The 24,291-nt window shown below is 38.6% G+C and overlaps 1 protein-coding gene across 5 annotated transcripts in view; it reads right to left on the reverse strand.

Moving 5' to 3' along the window:
- pam.L (peptidylglycine alpha-amidating monooxygenase L homeolog) overlaps positions 1–24,291 on the reverse strand; it is a 112,428-nt gene that overhangs the window by 4,858 nt on the left and 83,279 nt on the right. For 3 of the 5 annotated variants that reach the window (NM_001086051.2, XM_041588727.1, XM_018258211.2), the window contains 8 exon segments: positions 567–620; positions 1,937–2,033; positions 5,006–5,124; positions 6,165–6,365; positions 9,081–9,288; positions 9,481–9,553; positions 10,991–11,107; positions 14,897–15,026. In NM_001086051.2, the coding sequence (NP_001079520.2) occupies positions 567–620; positions 1,937–2,033; positions 5,006–5,124; positions 6,165–6,365; positions 9,081–9,288; positions 9,481–9,553; positions 10,991–11,107; positions 14,897–15,026 (999 nt within the window). 5 annotated transcript variants of the gene reach the window in all.

Below are 24,291 nucleotides of genomic sequence, written 5' to 3' on the forward strand. Positions count from 1 at the left end.
CTGGGAGGGAAATTGTGTGACTTTTCGTCACAAAACAAGGAAGTAAAAAATGTTTCCCCTTCCCACCCCTAATTTGCATATGCAAATTAGGACTCCGATTCGGTTCTTGCCCGAATCTTTCGCAAAGGATTCGGGGGTTCGGCCAAAATCCAAAATAGTGGATTCAGAGCATCCCTAGTTAAGACCCAGATTTCTGTTATTTAAATAAGGCAGGGACTCCCACACTCACACCTGAAGAACATGCCACACAACAATACCTTTTTTGGATCATTTTACTCAATAAATAAATGAATAAGCATTATGTTTTTTATGTTGTTTAACAGGGATTTCATTCATCAAGTCTCATTTATGCAAAAGTATTAAAAAATTCAAAAAGGGGTCTTTCTAGCACCATTGTGTAAGACCAACATGTTACATGACTAATGCTGCCAACATGAGATATAAAAATAAAATGAGATGCAATGAGCAGACTAGTGTTGATTTTAATGCATTCGATTATAACATAAGTCTAATTAGCTTAAATGTTTGCTACACGGGAATGAGTGCTGTCTGTAGTGTGCATGTACCTGTTATTTCTTCAACCTCTATTCCAGCTTTTTTCACAGATCGATGTTCGGCCTCTGGAAAGAAAGATAAGATTAACCAATTGAACTGAGCACCATCATGCTCTCTCTTTACACTTAGAGGTCCATTTATTAAAGGTCGAATTGTACTGGTATTAGAGCTTTTTGAGATGTCAATTAAACTCTATTTCTCTAAAACCACAAATGCCATGAAAGTTATTAAAAGATCTGGATATAAAAAGTACATATGAAAAAAAAGTGCAGAAAATTTAACAATATCTCTAAAACCTCTAGAAATTCTAGTTTTTGGATAATGACTAGTGAAAAAAAAAATCCAAAAACCTAGAAAAGTCTGAATGGTTGAAAAAAGGTCCAATAGGATCAGCGCAGCTTCCATTGACTTCTGGGGGACCTTGACTGCGTTTACTTGGCACAGTTTTTCGTGGTTTTTACTCTTAATAAATCTCCAATTTTTTGAGCTTTGGAGAAATGAAAAAACACAAATTTTTTGAGAAAAATACAGTTTGTGATAAAAAAAAAGAAATCCTAATATTAGTAAATAGACCCCTTAGTGTTGGCCTTGGATGCCAGAAACAGAAAACATAACAGCACAGGCCCACTCTTTAATTTATTTTTTACTCCTCGCCTCACTCAGTCTCTTTATATTCCAAGTCTTTTTTCTTTACATACTATAATCTATCCTTACATCCATTTTTGCCTTTGCTCCCATACAGGAAGGAATGGCCATGAAATAGGCCAAATGGATAGGAGAAGGAGGATCCATGGACACCAAGTTTCAATCTGTGATTTGTTTCATATCTATTTGCAAGTCAGACTTACTTACAAGAATTTTCACCCCACAATTTTTTACAAAGGAAATTTAGATCAGCAATGGACTATGTTTATATGGATAGCTGTGGGAAGTGTCACTGCAAGACAATAAAACTAGTCAACCGGTATTCTTTATTTGCCTGTTAAAAGTTAGTTTTAACATATTCTGCAAAATATAAATCAAAGGGTAAAGCCATGGCCAAACACACTAAACACCTATTGTTCTATAACTGCCAATAAGTATAATTTGCCTAGTGTATTATATATAATATACAGATGCCTTTAAAGGCTGCATTAACAGGCGTAATCAACTATGAACTACTCCATGTTAGTAACTAACCCCAACTGGATGGTGGGGAATAGCAAATATAAATCTGTCAAACTTAATGTAATTAAAGAACAACTGTGCATTTCCTTGCATTACGATCATTTAGAAAAAAATAAGAGTGCATCTTTCTAAAACTTTTTATTTAAAATATTTGCTTGACAAAGTTCTTAATTTTCATATTCAGGATTTAAAGATAAAAAAAAAAAGTACATACTTGAAGGGGAGAACTTCCACACTGCGTTGGCATGTGCATCCCCAACATACACTGTTCCATCATCTGCCGCAGCAATATCATGGGGCATGTCAAAATTCTGAAACAGCAATTCCGAATGAATAAGACATTGCAAAGTTGCGGTTGAATGTAATTGGATGAAACAAAGAACCCTAGTGGCTAGATGCATTTAGGAAGTTTGGCCTGTTTAACCCTAAAGCTGGCCATAGATGCAAAGATCTGATCATTCGAATCCTCGATTCGTACGATTTTCGGACCAGGTTAAAAGATTTCTGTCGGCTGCGGGTAATATCTCTGTATGTATTGCAGATCGGACGATTTTCAGTGGGAGACTGTCACTAGCTTTTGTCGGACATAACTTTTGTACGATTGCTGTCAGGGGCAGAACATCATCTGATCTGTTCTTTTACTACTTTATTTGATCTGAATGGTTAGTGGCAGGTCAGGAGATGGGGATGTCAGATTGTTCGAGGATTCGAATGATCAGATCTTTGCATCTATGGCCAGCTTAAAGGGATCCTGTCATCGGAAAACATGTTATTTTCAAAACGCATAAGTTAATAGTGCTGCTCCAGCAGAATTGTGCACTGAAATCCATTTCTCAAAAGAGCAAACAGATTTTTTTATATTCAATTTTGAAATCTGACATGGGGCTAGACATTTTGTCAATTTCCCAGCTGCCCCCAGTCATGTGACTTGTGCCTGCACTTTAGGAGAGAAATGCTTTTTGGCAGGCTGCTGTTTTTCCTTCTCAATGTAACTGAATGTGTCTCAGTGGGACATGGGTTTTTACTATTGAGTGTTGTTCTTAGATCTACCAGGCAGCTGTTATCTTGTGTTAGGGAGCTGCTATCTGGTTACCTTCCCATTGTTCTTTTGTTTGGCTGCTGGGGGGGAAAAAGGGAGGGGGGTGATATCACTCTAACTTGCAGTACAGCAGTAAAGAGTGATTGAAGTTTATCAGAGCACAGGTCACATGACTTGGGGCAGCTGGGAAATTGACAATATGTCGAGCCCCATGTCAGATTTCAAAATTGAATATAAAAAAATCTGTTTGCTCTTTTGAGAAATGGATTTCAGTGCAGAATTCTGCTGGAGCAGCACTTTTAACTGATTCATTTTGGAAAAAAATGTTTTTCCCACGACAGTATCCCTTTAAGGATTAATGGGCACTCCCCAATTTGGCTACATACAATGGCAGCCAAACACATTTCCGATCTGATAGGTGGACGGCTGCCTGCAGACTCAGACGCAAGTACAGTATGATATCTAGTTGCCAATAATGACTATTGGCCGGATGGATTTGCCAACACGTTCAGTCAGAATTCTATGCAGATTCTGAATGGAATTAAGGCCATTTGAACTGAGAACATGCGGGAAAGAAGTGGCAATTTAAACCATTTATGTGCAACATACAATCTATGCTCCAGTCTTTTTGTCATTTTTACCATACTGGGCTTCCATATGCAGAAGCAGGTTGTATGGGAATAAGAGGAATGGATAAATCAGAAAGAGCTATGGTGACCTGAAATGCTTTTTAAGTGTTTGACTTTGTATTGTGCTATTTATCCTGACTATCAGATCAAACAGACAGATGTAAGAAGAGTTAATGTTTAATTTCTTGCTGTTTGTCTGGGAGCAGGGCAACATCATAGTAAAACAAAAGGGGAAAAACATTTACCAATCATGACTTTTAAGGGTTAGGGCACACCTGGAGATTCAGGGAGATCTAGTCGCCCGGCGACCATCCTCAAGAGTAAACTTCGGGCGACTTCAGAAATAGAAACACAGTGAGTGCATAGGCACAGGCGTTTTTTTCATTGAAGCTGGTGGAAGACACGGGGAAGCAGTTCGGGGAGATTAGTTGCCCCAAAGTAGAGGCGATTAGTTGCTGGCCGAATCTCCAGGTGTGCCCTAAGACAAGTACTTTGCTGGACTTTAAATACAGGTATGGGACCCATTATCCAGAATGCTCTGGACCTGGGGTTTTCTGGATAAGGGATCTTTCCTTAATTTGGATCTCCATACATTATGGATCAGATTGATCAAATGTCGAATGAACTCGAATGATCTCGAAATTCAAAAAGTATCTTTTTTAAGAAAAAAATCGAATCTCTAAAACGCTTACAAATATAAACTTCACAAAAACTTGAATTGAATTAGACTAAACTTGAATCGAGTTTCTTCTCCGAAAAAAACTTGAATGTCAGGAAGGCTAATTAACATCTTCAAATGGGTCACTGTACCTCTTCCATTGACTTCTACATGAACTCGCCAGATTTTAGGTGGCGAATAGTCAAATTCAAATTGTTGTCTAGGTTCAAATTGGAGTTTGGATTATTCCCAACTCGAATTTGTGAGTTTTGACCAAACTCAAATTCAAATTCAAACTTCCAATTCGAACCTTAATAAATGTGCCCTTAAATGTGCTTAAAATGAATTGATACATTAAATTAACCCAGTAGGCTGGTTTTGCCTCTAATTAATTATATCTTAGTGTGGATCAAGTACAAGGCACTGTTTCTTTATTACAGAGAAAATGGAAATCAATTTTAAAAATCTGAATTATTTAATTAAAATGGATTCTATGGGAGAGATGGGCTTCCCGTAATTCCAAATCACCACTCTAGAGAACCAATATCATCAATCAAGTGATCGTTTATTTGGTAGCACTACATATTTCGGATCTATCTGATCCTTCCTCAGGTGCCAGTGTAATTCAGAGCTTTCTGGATAGTGGGTTTCCGGATAACGGATTCCATACCTGTATATGTTTAGCTACAGAATTCCCAAAGGAACTGGATTCAAAATGGAATACATGTAGTGGTGCCAAGCGCATATTCTAACAAAAGAACCTTTAATAAAAGTAGTTTTACGTGCAACTAACTGCAGGGAAATTACACTTGCGGATGTAAATGAGAATTCATATTTTTCACATGCTTTGATAATGGGATATTAAAGATATTTCCTGGATTTGTCTTAAAAAAATTAAAACCAATGACATTCCTTGTTGCTTTAACCCCTACATACCAAGCAGTATTAGAGTTTCACCTTTCTAGCAGGAATGAAGGTATCTAGAATATCCCCATTGGAGAAATTCAGCATAAAGCCTTGTACAGGGGCGGAATATCCATAGTACGGCTTTCCATTAACAGCGTACAGCACTCCACCTGAAATAATAGTAGACAAATGTTTCAACTGATATATTCATAGGTAAATAAGAAAAAAACCGCATTTCTGTTAAACAGTCTAGCCCAAAATGTTTGTGCAAAGATATATGTCTATGAACCTCCCACAATGCATTTTCAATTAAAAGGAAACACTTAACAAGCTTCATTAAATCTAATGAACACTATGCGGGGTTGTCAGTTCAGAAAACATAGAGCCAAGAAAGTGGATCCACATCAACATTTTGAGTGACAAGACCTTTTCCTCATTTGTATGCATTGATGGAACGCGACTGTCAGATGAAGACACAGAGTACGGCGTTCACATCTGACAGTCGTGTTGGATGCATGTAGTTTGTAGCTGCGATGTTTCTATAACTTACATTCTGAGATACCGACTGGCTGCCTGAGTTTCCTCTCAGTCGCCTGAGTTTTTTCTTCGAAAAATACTCGAATATCAGGGAGGCTAATAACATCTTCAAATGGGTCACTGGACCCCTGCCATTGACTTCTACATGAACTCGGCAGGTTTTAGGTGGCGAATAGTCAAATTCAAATTATTCCCAGGGTAAAGTAAAAACACGAAATTCAAATTCGAATCGAGTTGGATTATTCCCAACTCGAATTTGTGAGTCCAACTCGAAAATTCGAATTCAAACTTTTAATTCGAACCTTAATAAATCTGCCCCTCAGTCTGCTTAAATTGAATCAAAACATTAAATAAACCCAATAGGCTGGTTTTGCCTCTAATAAGAATTAATCATATCTTAGTTTGGATCAAGTACAAGGCACTGTTTTATTATTACAGAGAAAATGGAAACCAATGTTAAAAATCTAAATTTTTAAAATTGCAGGTGGCAAGTAGTCAAATTCAAATTATTCCCAGGGTAAAGTAAAATCTCGAAATTCAAATTCGAATTGAGTTTGGATTATTCCCAATTCGAATTAGTGAGTTCTGACCAAAAATCAATTAGAAAATTGGAATTTCGGTCGAATTTCCTATTCGACCCTTGACAAATCTGCCCCGTATTGTTGAACTTTACCTGGTGCATACGAGACAGCAAACACCTCTCTTCCGAATTCCTGATGCTTGATTTGCTTGACAAAGTTGCCCGTTTCAGCATGGAAGCACTGGATCCGGCCATTCTCTCTGTCGGCTACACATAGTTGTCCCTGGTCAGGTACCATTGTCAGACTGTGCGGGATGCGGAACTGACCAGGTCTGGGAACGTTTGAGGATGTTTCTGCAAAAGACAGCATTCTTATTATATAAAATGAAATGCTAGTGGAAGTTACATTATAGGTTTAAAAATGAAACACACTTCAAAGTAACAAAAAGAATACATCAGGGCAGAATTAAAAAATAATTCATATTGGTAATGATGAAAATAACAATCATATTTCAACTGGTTTTCCTTGTTACTACTGATTTGTTGTAAAATAATTATAAAGCAAATCTCTGATCCTCTGGGCACTGGCTGTACAATACAGTGTATGCCTGCTAGTGTATCATTTAAAGGGGAACTATTGCAAAAATGAGAATTGAATATAAGCTTCAGCATACTGAAATAAGAAACTTTCTAAATACAATCAATTAAGAATTCTGTACCATTTCTGAAATAATCAAGTTTATCTTCACCATCCCTCTCTCAGCATCTGTTCATTTTCTTCATTCTCTCTTCATGCAGGAGGAGTTGGGTGTCTGATTTTGAATGACAGTTAAATCCAATGTATTTTATAGGGGGGAGTCCTTTTGCCTAGAAGATGTATTAGAGCTCATTCTATTAAAATCACCAGAAATCCTGTCTCTCTACATGCAGAATTGATTTTGTTACATTTTGTTTGTACTGGGATCAGTTATTCGAGTGAGCTCTAATATATCTGCTAGGAAAGGAAGCCCCTCTATAAGATATATTGGATCTGTCTATGAATATCTGACACCCAACGGCTGCATGAAGACAGAATGAGGAGAAACAGATGCTGAGAGAGGAATAGTGAATATAAACTTGATTATTTCAGAAACGGTACAGAATATTTAATTGTTTGTATTTAGAAAGTTTCTTATTTTTCCTTATAACTTGGGCATTATCTCCACATTACTAGCTTCAATAGGCTACCTGGCCTTACCACTGATATTGATACTCTTTAGGTAGCTTTATCCCAGAGTTCAGGCCAGGGCTAGCAATCTGTGGGTTCTGGCAAATGCCAGAGGGGCTGCTATAAGGTGCCATAGACAGTCAGTATTTAGTGGGCTGGTGGGGGCTGTTTGGGCCTCTGTGTGGACTGATTGGGCCTCTGTGTACCTGAAATGCCAGGGCCTGTTTTAATTCTCAGTGTGGACCTTTCAGAGTTGTTGGGGGTCCTCATAACTCAGGGCACATCAGCCCTTCGTGTGGCTTCCCTCATTGAGCACAGAGAGTGAGAGGTATACTGCAGGTATAACCCATGAACAGTTTGGCCTAAAATCCGGGGAAGGGACTACATAACGAAATAAACCTTCCTCTTGAATTACATGTCTGCCTCGTTTGTGATTTTAATCTCACAGCAGAAAATATTATTTACTTTCTTTATTTCCCCCTGTGGGACTCAAGACATTTTACAAGACTTAAAGAAATAATCTTCTGGGATAATCTGCATAAAGAGACCCAGGAGACCCACAAAAGGCCAATTAATCATGCTGGGGACCATATGAAGAAGACAAACTGATGCAATCTTTCTTTTTGCAAGAAGGTTTTCCTTGGAAGCATTGGAAGGCACAGTCTGACCTCTGCCCTTTGCTAGGGGTTTATAAGTAAAAACAACATAAAGCACATCTGTAGTCACAATAACAATGTAGCTCTTGTCCTGACTGTACAAGGCCACAACAACACAAAACATTTCAATAAAAATGTTGTTTTCATTGGTATGCCATTAGACTTACAAAGGATATTTATCTTTAAAGGAGAACTAAAACCTAAAAATGAATGTGGCTAATAATGCTATATTTTAAACACTGAACTTATTGCACCAGCCTAAAGTTTCAGTTTGTCAATAGCAGCAATGATCCAGGACTTCAAACTTGTCACAGGGGGTCACCATCTTGGAAAGTGTCTGTGACACTCACATGCTCAGTGGGTTCTAAGATAAGCTTAGGGGTCGTCGCAAATTATCAAGCAGAAAATGAGGGTGGTCTGTAATATAAGTTGATGTCACAAGGCTGATTGTTAAATTCTGATGCTAGTTGCACTGGTTTCTGTGCTGCCATGTAGTAATTATCTTTATTAATTACTAATCAGCCTTATATTGTGACATTTATATTCTATGTGTACAGTGTATTTTGAGTCTGTCCCTAAGCTCAGTAAGTGACAGCAGCACAGAGCATGTGCAGTGAATCAGCAGAAAAGAAGATGAGGAGCTACTGGGGCATCTTTGGAGACACAGATCTTTGCTGCTAAAAGGCTGTGGTTGCCTTGGGCTAGTAAACAAGCCCAAAACATAATGTACAGCATTTCTAGGCTACTTCTTTGGTTAAGCTTTAGTTCTCCTTTAAGAGACTTATATACTCTAGGCTTCATAGTATAACTAGCAATGATTACTCTAGTTGAGGTATTCTGTGAAGCAATGACAAAGCCAGGGCATGTGCACTAATATATTAGGTAACAGATTTAGTCCCACAGGTAGCCCAGTGTCTAGCATTTAGCACTGTGCTACAGCCAATTATCATGGATTGTTTATGGACACCCTTGAGCCACTGAGCTAAGAATATAGAATATAAGAATATAGCTCCTGTGACTGTTTGTATTGTGAATGTCACTAATAAACACTTGAATCCTGTTCCTGCTGTTTGTTCCCAGTCTTCACTTTCCAGTACAACTGCCACTGGTATCAGTAGTGACCAGTGAGAGGCAACGCCTAGGATTAAGGTTCCTGCCCCCCAGGTGGAACGATTATAAAAAAAAATTTCTCCGTGTAAGCCCTACCTTCTCCCCACTGCATGATGAACATTCCATTAGGTGAGAACTGCATGATGCGACTGTTACAGTAGCCATCCGCCACAAAGAAGTTGCCAGTTATTGGGTCGACTGCAACGTCAGTAGGCTGACAGAAATGTTTTCGATCACTCCCCGGCTGAAATGCCCTCCCTAATACAAGGAGTGGTGTTTCTTTTCCAGCTCCCAATTTGAAAACCTAAATGGAATTATAGAAAGAGAAATGAAACAAATGATTATTGAAGAAAATGAATGAACGTTGAGACCACAATGATGCGAGCGTGGGCAACTTGTAACTGCAGCGGAGCCCAGTTTTGACACCCTGTGGGCCGTTACCACCAAATAACACAGTTTTGAACAGACCTTTTTCATTTCATTTTAAAATAAATACCTGATGAAGGGCTACATCTGTGACCCAGTAATTCCCATCTCTGTCGATAGTCAGGCCGTGGGGCAAAAAAAACCTGAAAAAAAAAGAATGCAAGTTGGAAAATGTTGCTGACAGCAAGGAATCATTACTTTACAACTTGAGCACATATGTATATTAAGGGGGATATTTATTAAAGCCTGAATGTCAAAAACTTTTTTTTTACTATAGCTATAGTATAATACACATTTGTTGGGAGAGAAAAAAAACTGATTTTTTTTGAGATTTATTATACCCCAAGGATGGGAAAAGTCTGAATCCGAAAATCCAGCATCTCAGACCTGCTGAGGTTGTGTATAAGTCAATAGGAGAGGTCCCTATTTGTTAGTTTCTGTGGTCTGCGCTGGAATTAGCCCAAAAATCTGAGTTTTTACGGGCAAAAAATTTGAAAAATTCTGGCTTTTCAGGAAAAAGCCAGAAAAAAAAATTATACAATTTGGGAAAAAACTCAGAAAAAATTGTACGATTCGGATTTTCACTCGATTTTAAATCATGCTTTTTTACTAATAAATAAGGTCACATCGGATTTTGATAAATAACCCCCTTACTATTAGAGTGATTAAAGGACAATGAAAGGTTTAATCACTAGCAATTTATAAGGCACTGCCCAGCTATTATAACTGCTAACCTCAGACCCTGGGCCAGCTTTCCTCTTTGTTGAAAAGCCAGGGGTACATTTCTAGTGTGCCTACTGTTTTGGTGCCCTGGGTCATGGGCATGCTCAGTACAGTGACACAAACACAAATGTTCTGATTTGACTTTGAACATGCACACAGCTTAAGTTTAGCAGCTAACGAAAATAATCTGTTTTGCATGTATATACTGTATTACTATTTTTTTTACTGCTCCTAACTCAGGTCAATGCTTCATATAATACAGATCCATTGTACAGTTCATTTCCACTATTCTTTAACGTAATAAACTGTAATACTGTACAAGTATGGGACCTGTAATCCAAAATGCAATTCTTATCGGTTATCTACCGTGTATTCTGTGCTTGAATGGCTGCCCCCATGGCTACACAGCATTCTATTAACATAACCTACAGTAGTGTTTCTGAAGCAAATACACCAGTTTAAGGGTGGTGGCAAACGGGGAGATTAGTCGCCCAGTGACAAATCTCCTCTACTACAGGAGATCCGCCGGTGTGATTGCTTCGGATTTCCAAAATTGCCTGAAGCTGCACGAAACGATCCCGCTGGCTATTCCAATTCTTGCCGGCTGGAAGGCAGTGCGGAGAGATAAGTCGTCCGCAGTAGAGAAGATTTGTCACTGGCCGACTAATCTCCCTGTCTGCCATCACCCTTACCAGTGCAGGACAACAGTACATTATACTATCATTCCATTAAAACACTTTCATTTTTTGGTGTTACTGTTCCTTTAATAAATAAACCTCAATGTGTTCTCGTCTGCATATATTAGTTGGTTAGCATTTATACCATAACAGGCAAGCCAGTGATCATGAAATACTTACAAATTTTTCCCTGTTGACTTGAGGACTTTAGAGGTGCTTGGATCAACAACAAGGATGGTGCTCTCCTGGATTGGTCCGATTCCTCTTTGTTGATAAACAAAGTTCCTGTCAAATGAGCTGTGAACAGAACAAACACAGTTACTATGCATACTACAGGGGAATGTAATAAGGTATACATGGCTAGCCTTGGGATTTGCCATAGCAATGCTGTAGTTATTTTAAACCCAAGATTCTTCTGGGGCTACTGCATATAGCTCCAAAGAGACCAGAACTCTTGTGATGCAGCTTTATTGCCTGAACACAAGGGGGAGCCAAAGGACTACATTTAACAATATGATCAATGTTTCCCATCAAATGTAAACAAAATCAAAGAGAATAGAATAAACTGACCTTAATCACATTCCGATGTATTTAATTACACTAGAATCAGTTACTAATGACCTCTGCCATACCGAAGAAATATGTTTCCTACAGAACAAATCATACATAATTCATACATAATACAGAATTGAATATTCTGCTCAGGTTCACTCCCAATAATACAAATAAGCCGTCTGTCAATCCCTCTTAGAGGAAATAATAACACTGAAAACATATGTTTGCATCACTCAATAATGGGGTTATTAAAGGGGGTTGTTCACCTTTGAGTAAATGTTTAGTATGATAGTTTAAAGTTATTTAGCTCTTTATTCAGCAGCTCTCCAGTTTGCAATTGCATTGATTTGGATTAAATAAAATCATAAAAAATAATTAACGAACAATAATTGAAAAGTTGCTTTGAATTGGCCATTCCATACCATAAAAAAAGTTAACCTACAAGTGAATCACCCCTTCACTGGGTCGGACTGGCCCGGCGGGACACCGGGAAAAAACTCGGTGGGCCCCCGCCAGGCCAGACCCCCTCTCCCGATCTCCTGGCTCTACAAAAACAATTTGCAGGTCGCAGCTCCTTTTGCGTATGCAGTAGGGGGGTCGGAAGGGGGGCCAGCTGTTGCTCAGGTAGAACTTCTAGCACCTCTTTGGGTTTCTGGTCAACAACAGTTCAAGAACTGCAAGTCAATCATACCTGCATAAAGGCATTTCAGAAGACGTGCATTGTATATGAAGGTTCCTGCAGTAGCCCTCCATCTGTTGCTGAGCTACAGCACGAATGGACTCCTAATAACAACAGCTGGGGCTAATAGCTTGACATACCTGCTCTATGTGTTTTATTTACTTATTTTATCCTGCAGGAAACACTCCAGGAAGAGAGAAGAAAGAATGGATCCCTGCTCTGGTCCCACTAGGACAATAGACAAAACTATTTAACTACTCGCAAGTGAACTGTGTATTTAGGAATAGTCATTAGCTGCACCATTTGATGCAGGAACACATTGTATAATATTGTTTTGCACCCTAAGGGAGAAACTCCATGGGCGCAAAAACGCAGGCGTCACGTCAAATGCGACAGAAATAAGGTAAGAGATGAAAATGTCGGATGAAGTTGCAGTGTTCGTCCGACGCAACACGACGGACGACGACGAATGCTGCGACACCATCCGGCATTCCGGTTGCTTACCTTATTTCCGTCGCATGCGACGTGACGCCTTTTTGCACAGCAAATCGGATCGCACCAAAATCGCCCTTAGCCAGAATAAATGGGATTTTTGTTTATTTTCATCTGAGCAAACAGAACTGCTCTCACTCACACGTGTCAGTATTGTAAGCTGAACATTAATAAAAGAAAGTGAATGTAAAGACTATTTCGGTCGTGCCCGTTGACCTCTAAAAGCCATTAGGGTGGGCGAGGCTGCATTAGCCCCCAGGGCCGAATCACCTTTTTTTTAGCTGTGGATACTCAATAGGGTACGGATGAACCGAATCCACTATTTTGGATTCGGCCGAACCCCTGAATCCTTTGTGAAAGATTCAGCCGAATACCGAACTGAATCTGAATCCTAATTTGCATATGTAAATCAGGGGTGGGAAAACATTTTTTACTTCCTTGCTTTATGACAAAAAGTCATAATATTTGCATAGGCAAATTAGGATCCGGATTCGGTTCAGCCAAGATCCGGATCCGGCTGAAAAGGCCGAATCCTAACCGAATCCTGGATTAGCTGCATCCCTACAATGGGGCACATTTATTAAAGGCAAATTGTGGCTGTTTGGAGAAAATTCTCCAAAAAGACAATTCGTCACAAGATCTCCTATTTATGGTACTAAATGGCAAAGAGGACAATTCACAAGTGACAAACCTCAGCACAAGAGAACTTTCGCACCATCCTGGAATTTTCACCAGTGAAAATTCTCTTGTGAAAATCCAGTAATTAATTAATGTGTGAACGCTACCCCTTACGCTAAAGTTTATTTCACCAGGTTCAGGCTGACGAACTCCCATTATAAAGAAAGACTAGTCACTTTTAAATCACCATCAACATTGCCCTTTCCATGCTGTTTTTCTCCATGGCGAAAATTCTCTGGTGAAAATTCTCTAGTGTAAATTCTTTAAAGTATTTTCCCTATTATTTTTGTACAGGTATGGGATCCGTTATCCAGAAACCCGTTATCCAGAAAGTTCCTAATTACGGAAAGGTAATTTCCCATAGACTCCATTTTATCCAAATAATCCAAAAATGATTTTCTTTTTCTCTGTAATAATAAAACAGTAGCTTGTACTTGATTCCGACTGTATTAATAGGAGTTTTTTCAATAATGGCTCATGGTAATACTCTGATTAAACCCAATAGCTCATTGTAATACTTTGATAAAGAACTGTATAAAAATATAACACAAAGAACTGTTCTACTGTTGAACCCGATGTCGTATGTTGAGCCCAATATAGTGTAAAAAGAAGCTTTATAACGTATAATTGTGTATAACAAAGCTTTGTATGATAGTATACAAGGCGGCCTTATAATCCATAATCCTGTATAATGAAGCGTTGTGCAAGAGAAATCATGGGAAGTGACCTAATACTTGTTCATTATTCTGATATGTATTATGTTTTATGATTTCTGCAGCCCTTATCAGACTCTCCTTTATTGTAGCTAGGGGCACAATATGCTATTCAGCTACCAGTTAGCAAGATAAGATCTCTGCTTCGGATGTGCTTGTTGGGAGTCTGGCCAGATCCTGATGAGCACATGGGAAGCAAGATCTGTTATTAACCAAATCATTGTATCTTCTTACTAAATTACTATCTGAGCTCATTGTTTGCTAAGCCTATATAAACTAGGGGTCTCGATTCGGTCAGTTGAGATCTCACTTGTGGGGTTGACGCGTGCCGCCACAGGACCTTCCGTGAACCATTTGAGGGATTCAATCTGCTGACTGTTCCGGGATCTCCCAGTCTTGGTTGCAGATTGAAGGTGCTTCACTCTTTTACTCATTTGGTAAGTATATCTTCTTCATGCTATGTATGTAATAAACCTTTGCTTATAGGTAGCTGGTGTGTTTGAATTACTTCCGAGAGACTCATAGAACCACAATTAAAACACCGACTAAGATATAATTAATCCTTACTGGAAGCAAAACCAGCCTAATGGGTTTATTTAATGTTTACATGATTTTCTAGTAGCCTTAAGGTATGAAGATCCAAATTATGCATAGATCCATTATCTGGAATACCCCAGGTCCCAAGCATTTTGGATAACAGGTCCCATACATGTATAGGGGAATAAACTGCCAGGAGAAAATTCACCACAATTCTTTTGAAAAAGTGCACTTACGATTTTTAGTAAATATGGAGATGTGTTGTGAAAATACACCTGGTGAAGTGAGGCGAACTGTAGTGACGTTAGGTGAAGAGAAAATTCACACTTTAGTAAATGTGCCCCAATATCTATTATATATATTATAGCACTGCAACCCATCTATAGGGCCAAAAACTATGGCTAAGCTAAGGAGGAATAGTGAAAAACTTACTTTTCATCCCAGACATGATCCCCCCTGTGAAAAATAGCCAGATTATTCTTGGGATCCAGAGCCAAGCCTGACACTTGTCCCACTTTGAGGTTCACCCCCGGCCAGTCTGTATCTTCCTCTAAATGGACATCTACAGGAGAGAAACACAGACATTTATTACAATGGTGCATAGTAGTGACCCAATATAAAGTGTGGGGGGGAGCAGAAAGCCATGATTTAGCACTGCTAATCATTAATGTGTGAAACTGACAGTTTATGTTAATGGCATTTTCTTTATTGCTCAGCCATGTGTTATTTTGAATGTTAGGCATTCACCTAAATATTTCAAGAGAGAAAGAGACAGAGAACATTATTGTATGAAGCAGCTTGCACGCACATGCAATCTAATATTCCTTCTTGCAAGGCATCCCAATTGAGAGTAAAAGCATCCTCCCCTTTGGCAACTCAGAAGGCTAACATAAAGTATACAGATATCCTTTTAAATGCTTTATTCTTGACAAAATGAACAAGACGTTTGAAATTATGGGATGCAGCTTATGGGACCTGCAGAAATGATTTTGTGATGTCATCAATACACATGAACAGATTCAGTTATGCTGCCCAATAGCTGCTGCTCTCCCTCACCTACACAAACACACACATACACATTCATTAAAGGGGTGGTTCACCTTTAAATTCACTTTTTGTAAGTTATAAAATTATAAGCAACTTTTCAATTGGTCTTCATTTGTTTACAGTTTTTGAATTATTTGCATTCTTCTTCTTCTGACTCTTTCCAGCTTTCAAATGGGGGTCACTGATCCCATCTTAAAGGGGACCCGTCACACAAAAAAATTATTCAAAATCCTTTTTTATCACATTAGTCATGCAAAATGAACTTTAATTACACTATATAAATTATTTGAATCTTGTTTCCTTCAGTCTGGGAATTCATAATTATAGCAAGCAGGCAGGAGCCATTTTGTGGACAGTGTTATTAAGACAAGCCTTGTATAAATTCGGAATCTTGTTTGTGCACCAGAATGGGGGACCTGATGTCCATCCCCATGCCCTAAATACACAATTAAACGGTGAAGAGAATAGGGGAATGTGGGAAGAGCAGTGACATCTAGGAAGTGCTGAATGGAAAGTGAAAGAAATTGTCTGCCCTGCCTCTATGTCTAGGCATAGAGGCAGGGCAGACAATATTTGATTGACAGCTGAGATTTTTAAAATGAGTTTACAAGAGCCATGAATGCTTTAATAAAAAATAGAAATTGGATTTCATGTTTAATTTGAAAAGGACTTTTACTATACAGATTTTTCTGTCTGGGTGACGGGTCCACTTTAAAACAAAGGCTACACATATATTGCTACTTTTTATTACTCATCTTTAAATTCAGGCCCTTTATTGTTATTGCTACTTTCTATTACTTGTCTATCTTTCTATTCAGACCCTCTTCTGTTCATATTCCAGTCTCTTATTCAAAGCCATGCATGGTTGCTAGGGTAATTTGGACCCTAGCAACCAGATTGCTGAAATTGCAAACTGGAGAACTGCTGAATTAAAAAGCTACATAACACAAAGAACACAAATAATGAAAAGTGAAAACCAAATGCAAATTGTTTCGGAATATCTCTCTCTACATCATACTAAAAGTTAATTTAAAGGTGTACAACCCCTTTACTAATAACTTGGCACTTATAAAGGACATATATTTATAGGGAGACCCAGACTGGTCCCTTAGCAATCACACACCACACCTATTCATCTGAATACCTACCCTGTCTAACTACAGCTTCAGCAACATATGTAATATTTCACTACTGCATGAGAAATGGGCCACTGAAATACTGTTTTGTACTGAAGCAACAACAGTAATCATAAGAAGAGGGAGAATAATCTTATAATTAGTGATGGGCGAATTTATTTGCCTGGCGCAAATTCGCCAGCGAATAAATTCGCGAAACGCCCGTGAAAATTTGCGGCAAAAATTCGCCAGCGTCCAAAAAAAATTTCCGAAAAAACGGACGCCGGCATCAAAAACGGGCGCCGGCATGAAAAACGAGATGCCGGCGATGTTTCGTGAATTTTTCGCCGTTTCGCAAAATTCGCGCAAAATTCGCCCATCACTACTTATAACCCATACAGTTAAGATTTGATATTTTACACAGATTCAATGTTATAATTGGATCAATAGACTAGACAGAAAGTGTGAAGTTCTATATTACCGTACATTTGATTCCATAATATAGTATATAGTATATAGTACCCCTTATTGTAAAATATAAGGATATTATAAATTACCTTAATCATATAAAAGCATGAGGCCGAAGGCCGGGAACTCTGAGGTTATTTCTAATATCCCCATATTTTCCAACAAGGGGTTCTTTATTTATAATACACAAGTTTTAGTGAGTCATGTGTCAAAAATGACATCACTAAGCTCCGTTTATAACTGAGCCGTTTATATAGTGAATAAAGTACCCCCTCTTGTAAATTAAAAGGATATTACAAGTTACAGAGGAGTTTCATGGCCATATACAGGTCATGGAACTCCAAGGTAACTTCTAATATCCTCATATTTTGCAACTGGGGGTACTTTATTTATTACAATATACAAGTTTCAGTGAGTCATGTGACAGAAATGACACCAGAACTCACCGTTTATACAGTGAATAAAGTACCCCCTCTTGTAAAATACAAGGATATTATAAGTTACCGAGGAGTTTCATGACCATATAAAAATATGAGGCCGAAGGCCAAGTGTTTTTATACAGGTCATGGAACTCCGAGGTACTTTATTTATTATAATACACAAGTTTCAGTGTGTCATGTGACAGAAATGACATCAGAACTCACCATTTATAACGATATAATTTACAAGATATTCATATCTTTTGTGTATCATAAGGATATAATGTACAAGATATTCATGGCTTTTGTGTATTATAATACTATAATGATACTGTGCTCTACTGCTTTTCCTAGCCTTTCCTTTGCATCTCTCAAATGGCATGGAAACGCACAAACGTGTAATTATTTTCCTAATGCATTGCTTTCTTATGTGTTTACTCGCATTTATTACATTGCGAGCATTTTCTGTCTTGTATAAGAATCCATTGTTCTACATCATCTTCTCAAAACCTTGTTTCTTTTCAAAGCCCCATTGCAGTGAAATCTTACCTTTAAGCACACTTATGGCTTGTAAAGGTGTATTGTACAAAGCTAGTTTTTTTTTATCCCCCTTTATTATTCAAAATCCATAAATTGCATTAAAGTTATGGCCCCTCTGTTGACCCTTGCCAAATGTGGAAAGAAGTATAGTAACAACTGTTCTTACAGTATTTCTGTACAGTATGGATGAATTTCTAAAAGGTCCGCCTTTAAGTGAACATTTAGTTTCTTATAGAATGACCAATTATAAGCAATTTTTAATTGGTCTTCATTTTTTATTTCTTATAGTTTTTGAATTATTTATCTTTTTATTCCGACTCTTTCCAGCTTTTAAATGGGGATTACTGACCCCATCTAAAGACAAATGCTGTGTAAGGCTAAAAATGTATTGTTATTGCTACTTTTTATTACTCGTGTAGCTTTATTTTCAGACCCTCTCCTATTCATATTCCAGTCTTTTATTCAAATCAATGCATGGTTGCTAGGGTAATTTGGATTGTAGCTGAAACTGCAGACTGGAGAGCTGTTAAATAAAAAGTTAAATAACTCTAAAACCAAATAATAAAAAATGAAAACCAAATGCATATTGTCTCAGAATATCGCTCTCTATATCATACAAGTTAACTCAAAGGTGAACAACCCCTTTAAATAAATACAGTTTAAAGTTTAATGTCCCTGTCTCTGGTGCTGGCAGCTCAGTTATCCAGGTGCAGATTCTGAACTGTTACAATATCATTAGGTGATACATTTCTCAGCTTCATCTGTGGACTATTAGCAACTATTACTATCACAATAATCACAAAGGGGGTTGTTCACCTTTAAATTAACCTTAGTTTGATGTAGAAAGTGATATTCGGAGACAATTTGCAATTGGTTTTCATTTTTTATTATTTGTGGTTTTTGAGTAATTTAGCAGTTACCCTAGCCACCATGCATTGATTTGAATAAGAGACTGGAGTATGAACAGTAGAGGTCCTGAATGGAAAGACAAGTAACAAAGAGTAGCAAAAACAAAACATTTGTAGCCTTACAGAACGTATGTTCTGTAGTGTCAGTGACCCCTATTTGAAAGCTGCAAAATGTCAGAAGAAGAAGGCTTTATATTACAACTATTTTATGCTGCAGCCAACGAGACCCTCCTTGTATAAGTCCTTTGCTCTAGAGATGTACAATGCATTGTCACTGGGTGCTGGCTGCTTCCTAGTCTACAAAAGGGAAATATCTCATGCTGTAAAAAAGAGAGGAGATCTCTGTGTAAGATGTAATGCCGTATCCGTCAACAGATTTAAAACGGGAGATGCCAAGAATTACAGCCCCATTGAGTTTTTCCTGCTATGGGGAGGGCCATGGGGAGAGGTAAAGTCTGTGCTCTAGTCTCATCATAATCATTGGGGAAGATTACTCTTGTGTCTGTTTGGTACACCAAAATTAATTTGCAAGAACACCAGCTCTTGTCTATTTGGTTAGCACCAATGTCAGACAGGACCATTTTCTGTTAATGGTTAAAGCTTTAAAGGGATTCTGTCATGATTTTTATGATGTTTTTATTTCTAAATTACACTGCACATAATTCACACGATAATATAAAATTGAATTCCTAATCTAACAAGTGTATTTTTTTTTGTAACATACGTGTGTAGGCAGCCATCTCAGGTCATTTTGTCTGGTCATGTGCTTTTAGAAAGAGCCAGCACTTTAGGATGGAACTGCTTTCTGGCAGGCTGTTGTTTCTCCTGCTCAATGTAACTGAATGTGTCGAAGTGGGACCTGGATTTTACTATTGAGTGCTGTTCTTAGATCTACCAGACAGCTGTTATCGTGTGTTAGGGATCTGCTATCTGGTTACCTTCCCATTATTCTGTTGTTAGGCTGCTGGGGGAGGGAAGGTAGTGATATCACACCAACTTGCAGTACAGCACTAAAGAGTGACTAAAGTTTATCATAGCACAAGTCACATGACTGGGGGAAGCTGGGAAACTGACAATATGTCTAGCACCACGTCAGATCTCAAAATGAAATATAAAAAAATCTGTTTCCTGTTTTGAGAAATGGATTTCAAGGCAGAATTCTGCTGGAGCAGCACTATTAACTGATGCTTTTTGAAAAAAAAAAATTCCCATGACAGTATCCCTTTAATGATGCAGTGAAATATCCTTTGCCTGGAGCACCACTGCCTCATTCCCTGATCTTACGCTCCCCCTCCCCCAAGCACCTTTACTAGCAAGATAAATGCATTATAAGAGATAATATAAGTCCTACTGTTAAATACAGCAGAATTTCGAATTTACACTTCTCAGGGGGCCAAAGTAAATGTGATGTAAATTGCAGGAAAGTGTAAATTCAGTGGAAAGATAAATGAGTTCTGTGCTCTTGAGACTATATATAAAAAAAGATGTAAAAGCAAGAAAATGTAATATTTTAGAATGTAAAATCAAGGTCTGACTGTATGAGGATAATAAGAAGTCACCTTGGAGTTCCATATATACGCGTGTAAGGTCACATTGTTCATTCAAATCTTTATGTTCAACAATACAGGGCAAAATGTCTTAATAATATCCCCTAAATTCAATGAAGAGAAAAGCAGCACTGCTTGTGACTTGTGCTATGATAAACTTTAGTCACTCTTTAGTGCTGTTTTAGTGGACTAGTGCAAACGTAGTACTTCCATATAATCAGGGGGTGACATATTTAGTATAATCTATAGGACAGAAGTATAATAAGGAACAATAAATGGTAGCCTTGCATTCTGTTGATGGTTAAATCTGATAGCACATAGTCTGTTAAGGCACATAATGTTGCTCCGATATTTATTAGCAGCTCTGACGTGCGACAGAACCCTTTACAACAGGTTTGAATAGGAAAAAGAGCACTGCGGAATATGTGAGAAGGCAAGATGTATTTGGAAACATTAAGCTGGCAGGCGACAATGTAAAGAGAGCGCACAGAGCAGCCCACGCACAGATGTCTGTCATGCATGAGGATTGCCGACTACTCAGATGGAATCTTCACATGCCACATCATTATCTAGCTTTCCACATTTGTGTGAAATACTGAACACAATCAATATCACAAAGACCACAACACAATAGAAAGGGAGCAATGTCGTCATGGTTTGCTGCCATAGCAACCTGAAGGGAACGAATGTGGGCCTTCCCTTTGCACTGACAATCCAGGATTAAAAATAAAGCCCAGTTTCATGAAGAAGAAATGGCACAGGCTCATCCTATGCTGCTGTGCTCCAACTCTCCTGGGAAATGGGCATTATGATAGCTGGTAGATAGTTGGTAGACTCTGTCACCACTTATGCTGCAACATCTGATATTTTATTGGGTTATCATGGCAATCATCCAGCTAGCATAAAGTGGAACACTCAGTAGACGTGCTGGCTGAGGGTTCTGGGAGATGTTATTTCCTAATATGAACTACTTCCGTTTACTTGCAGGTGTGGTATTAAGTGGCGAATAAAGTCCAGCCTCAACTGATCCCCTATGTTAACTATGCATTGCATAAAGCTGGTGCACACTTCCACGAATCCATCAGTTTTATGCAAAATAAATATAGCCCCTCCAAACCTCATACTACCAAGGAGTAATTTACACCTGCAAGAGCAATGTGCAATTTGGAGCACAGTCACCACTCAGAACATAGGCTCAGCTGTTCTCAGCCTGCATATTTTTGCAAGCTGAGAGAAGTGGATCCACTCCGTGCCCCATCTTGATTGATTGGAGGTAGGGTTGCCACCTTTACCTGCTAGGAGCTGAGGGCAGGGGACGGGCCAATGACGTCAAGGGGGGTGGGGTGACAATGTTGTTGGTGGGACAGTGATGTTGCATGGGTGGGTCGGTGGGTGGAGCTATGATGTGGCAGTTGCTCGACAATCGTCGCATCATTTAGGGAATCCTGCCTGGTTTTTCAAAGTAAGAAAACCTGGCAGGCAGTTTTGACCCAGACAGAACTCCCAAAAGTTGGGCTGTCCCAGGTAACAAATCTGAACAGGTGGTCAGCCCAAATAGGTGAAATGAGACATCCTTGGGGCAACATCTACTAAGCTGTGTGTGACTACAAAGATGAATGAACAGGGGCACAGAGTGGATCTGCTTCTCTCAGCCTGCAAAAATACACGCTGTGTGACCTTGGCCTAAATTAGGAAAGACTATGCAGTTCAGAGTGCAGAGAGAGTTCTTTTTGACGCAAGGACCCTAAATGAACGGGTTTGTGCCGCAACTCACTATGGGGAAATTTGTGGGAATGCAACTGCTCGGTCATAAATGACCCCTACTGATTCCTTCCAACCCAACCAGATGAGCATTGTGTGTGCCCTTAAAGGGTAGGGGCCTAGATTATGCTTTGCAAGCAGTGGCATCTTGGGTAGGAATAAGATAAAATAAGGCTAAATATATGAATGGGGAGCTATAGTTCAACTGTGAGTTGCATAAAATCTGCATAGAATTGAAGGGGTTACGTTATCTGTTTTTATCATATGAGTGTCATTTGTGGCAGGACTTTAGTTGCCCATAGGCGGTATAAGTAGATTTGTTATCTAACTAAAAAAATGTAACTGCATATAGGAGCAAAGAAAACAGTATATACGGTATATATGTATATATATATATATATATTTTACAGTAGAAATGATTTGATTTCCCTTCAGGTTCTGCTAAGATGACTGTAGCAATGAGAATGGTTTTGAACGTTTCCCAACCAACCTCCTAGATGCTGCTTCTCCCTGGTGTTGGCTCCAGCAGGTCTAGCTTGCTGCACCTGGGGGAGCGTATTCCCTGGTGGTCTCAAGGTGGATTCTAATTTATGGAATTTGTGAATTCGGTCTCTGACCAAAACAGTGTTAGGCTGCTTGTCGTGCCCCAGGACTTGCCTGGTGTAATACCAGCCAGGATCTTTCTTTTGCACGACATTAGCGATCTCAGCTACGAGATCAGAATCTAGCATATCTGTGGGGTTGTATTTATGGACATGTACAACATCTTCCCTCTCGCCTAGCAGTTTGGAAACAAGGGAATAGAAATCACCTGTATAGAAAAGAGATAAGATAAAGAAGTGAAATATTAACACAGTCGTCAACAAAATGGTGCCAGTCATGCAACAGATACCGAAGGTCTAAATAAAAAATAACACTGTCGTTTTGTTGGATGAATGCTTTCAGTTATTTGCTTTCTGTTAATTTGCATCATTGGCAGAAAAAAAAAATACATTTGAATTGTTTTTATTAGCTTTCCACCATTTTCATCTGGCTCAAGCACAGAATAATCCTGATTGCAATCATCACTAGAGCGCTTAAAGAATGGGATTTTAAATGGCATCCAACAAAATATACAGCTATAACTGTTTGTGTACATAAACTCTCAAAACCCAGAAAGAACAATTACAGAAAGAGGGTAGAACATTTCTTAAAAATGATGACATCCAGTTTGATGTTGCTCTGATTTTCTGTCCAACAATATTAGGCCTTGTGAATAACAATAAATATTGTAGGACTCGGCGGCAGTGTAGTAAGGCTAATGGCACATGGGTTGTTTTGTCCTCAACTGCCATTCATCACAAAACTGCCAGTCACCATTAAAGGCATCACCAATTGCCCCAGCGTTTATGAGGAGTCACACATGCCCCTTTGGGCACCTTTGGGTGGGCATCTATTTGTCTTATGTAATTCCAACAATCGCCAAACCAATGATATCCATAGGCCGGCCCCAATACACACTCAGATAATCGTATTGAACAATCTTATTATCTTATGTTTGTACGGCCACCCGGGGTTGAATTTTGAATTCATGTGAGTTTTTTTAACTCTAATAAATTCAATTTTACTTGGAATTCAATTCATATATCTTAAACTCTGACTAATTTTACCGACCCGAAAAATCAAATCGAAAACCCTAATCGAATTTCTTCTCCGAAAAAAACTTGAATGTCAAAAAGGCTACAAACACCTTCAAATTGGTCACTGGACCTCTCCCATTGACTTATACACAAATTTGGCAGGTTTTAGGTGGCGAATAGTTGAACTCAGATTCTTAAAGGGCCAGAATTTGATAAATCTAGAAAACCTAATTTTTTCAAAAATTATAATCGAGTTTGGATAATTCACTAGTAATTTAACAGTTTTGACCATAATTATTTTTTTTTTTCAATTCCGCTTAATGTCACATAATGACAAGTCCCCTGGCTAAAGCACATGGAGCAGTGACAGGCAGAGCCATGGATGCATGTGCATGATCCCTAT

This window comes from Xenopus laevis, chromosome 1L (genome assembly GCF_017654675.1).
Source record: "Xenopus laevis strain J_2021 chromosome 1L, Xenopus_laevis_v10.1, whole genome shotgun sequence".
Lineage (NCBI taxonomy): Eukaryota > Metazoa > Chordata > Amphibia > Anura > Pipidae > Xenopus > Xenopus laevis.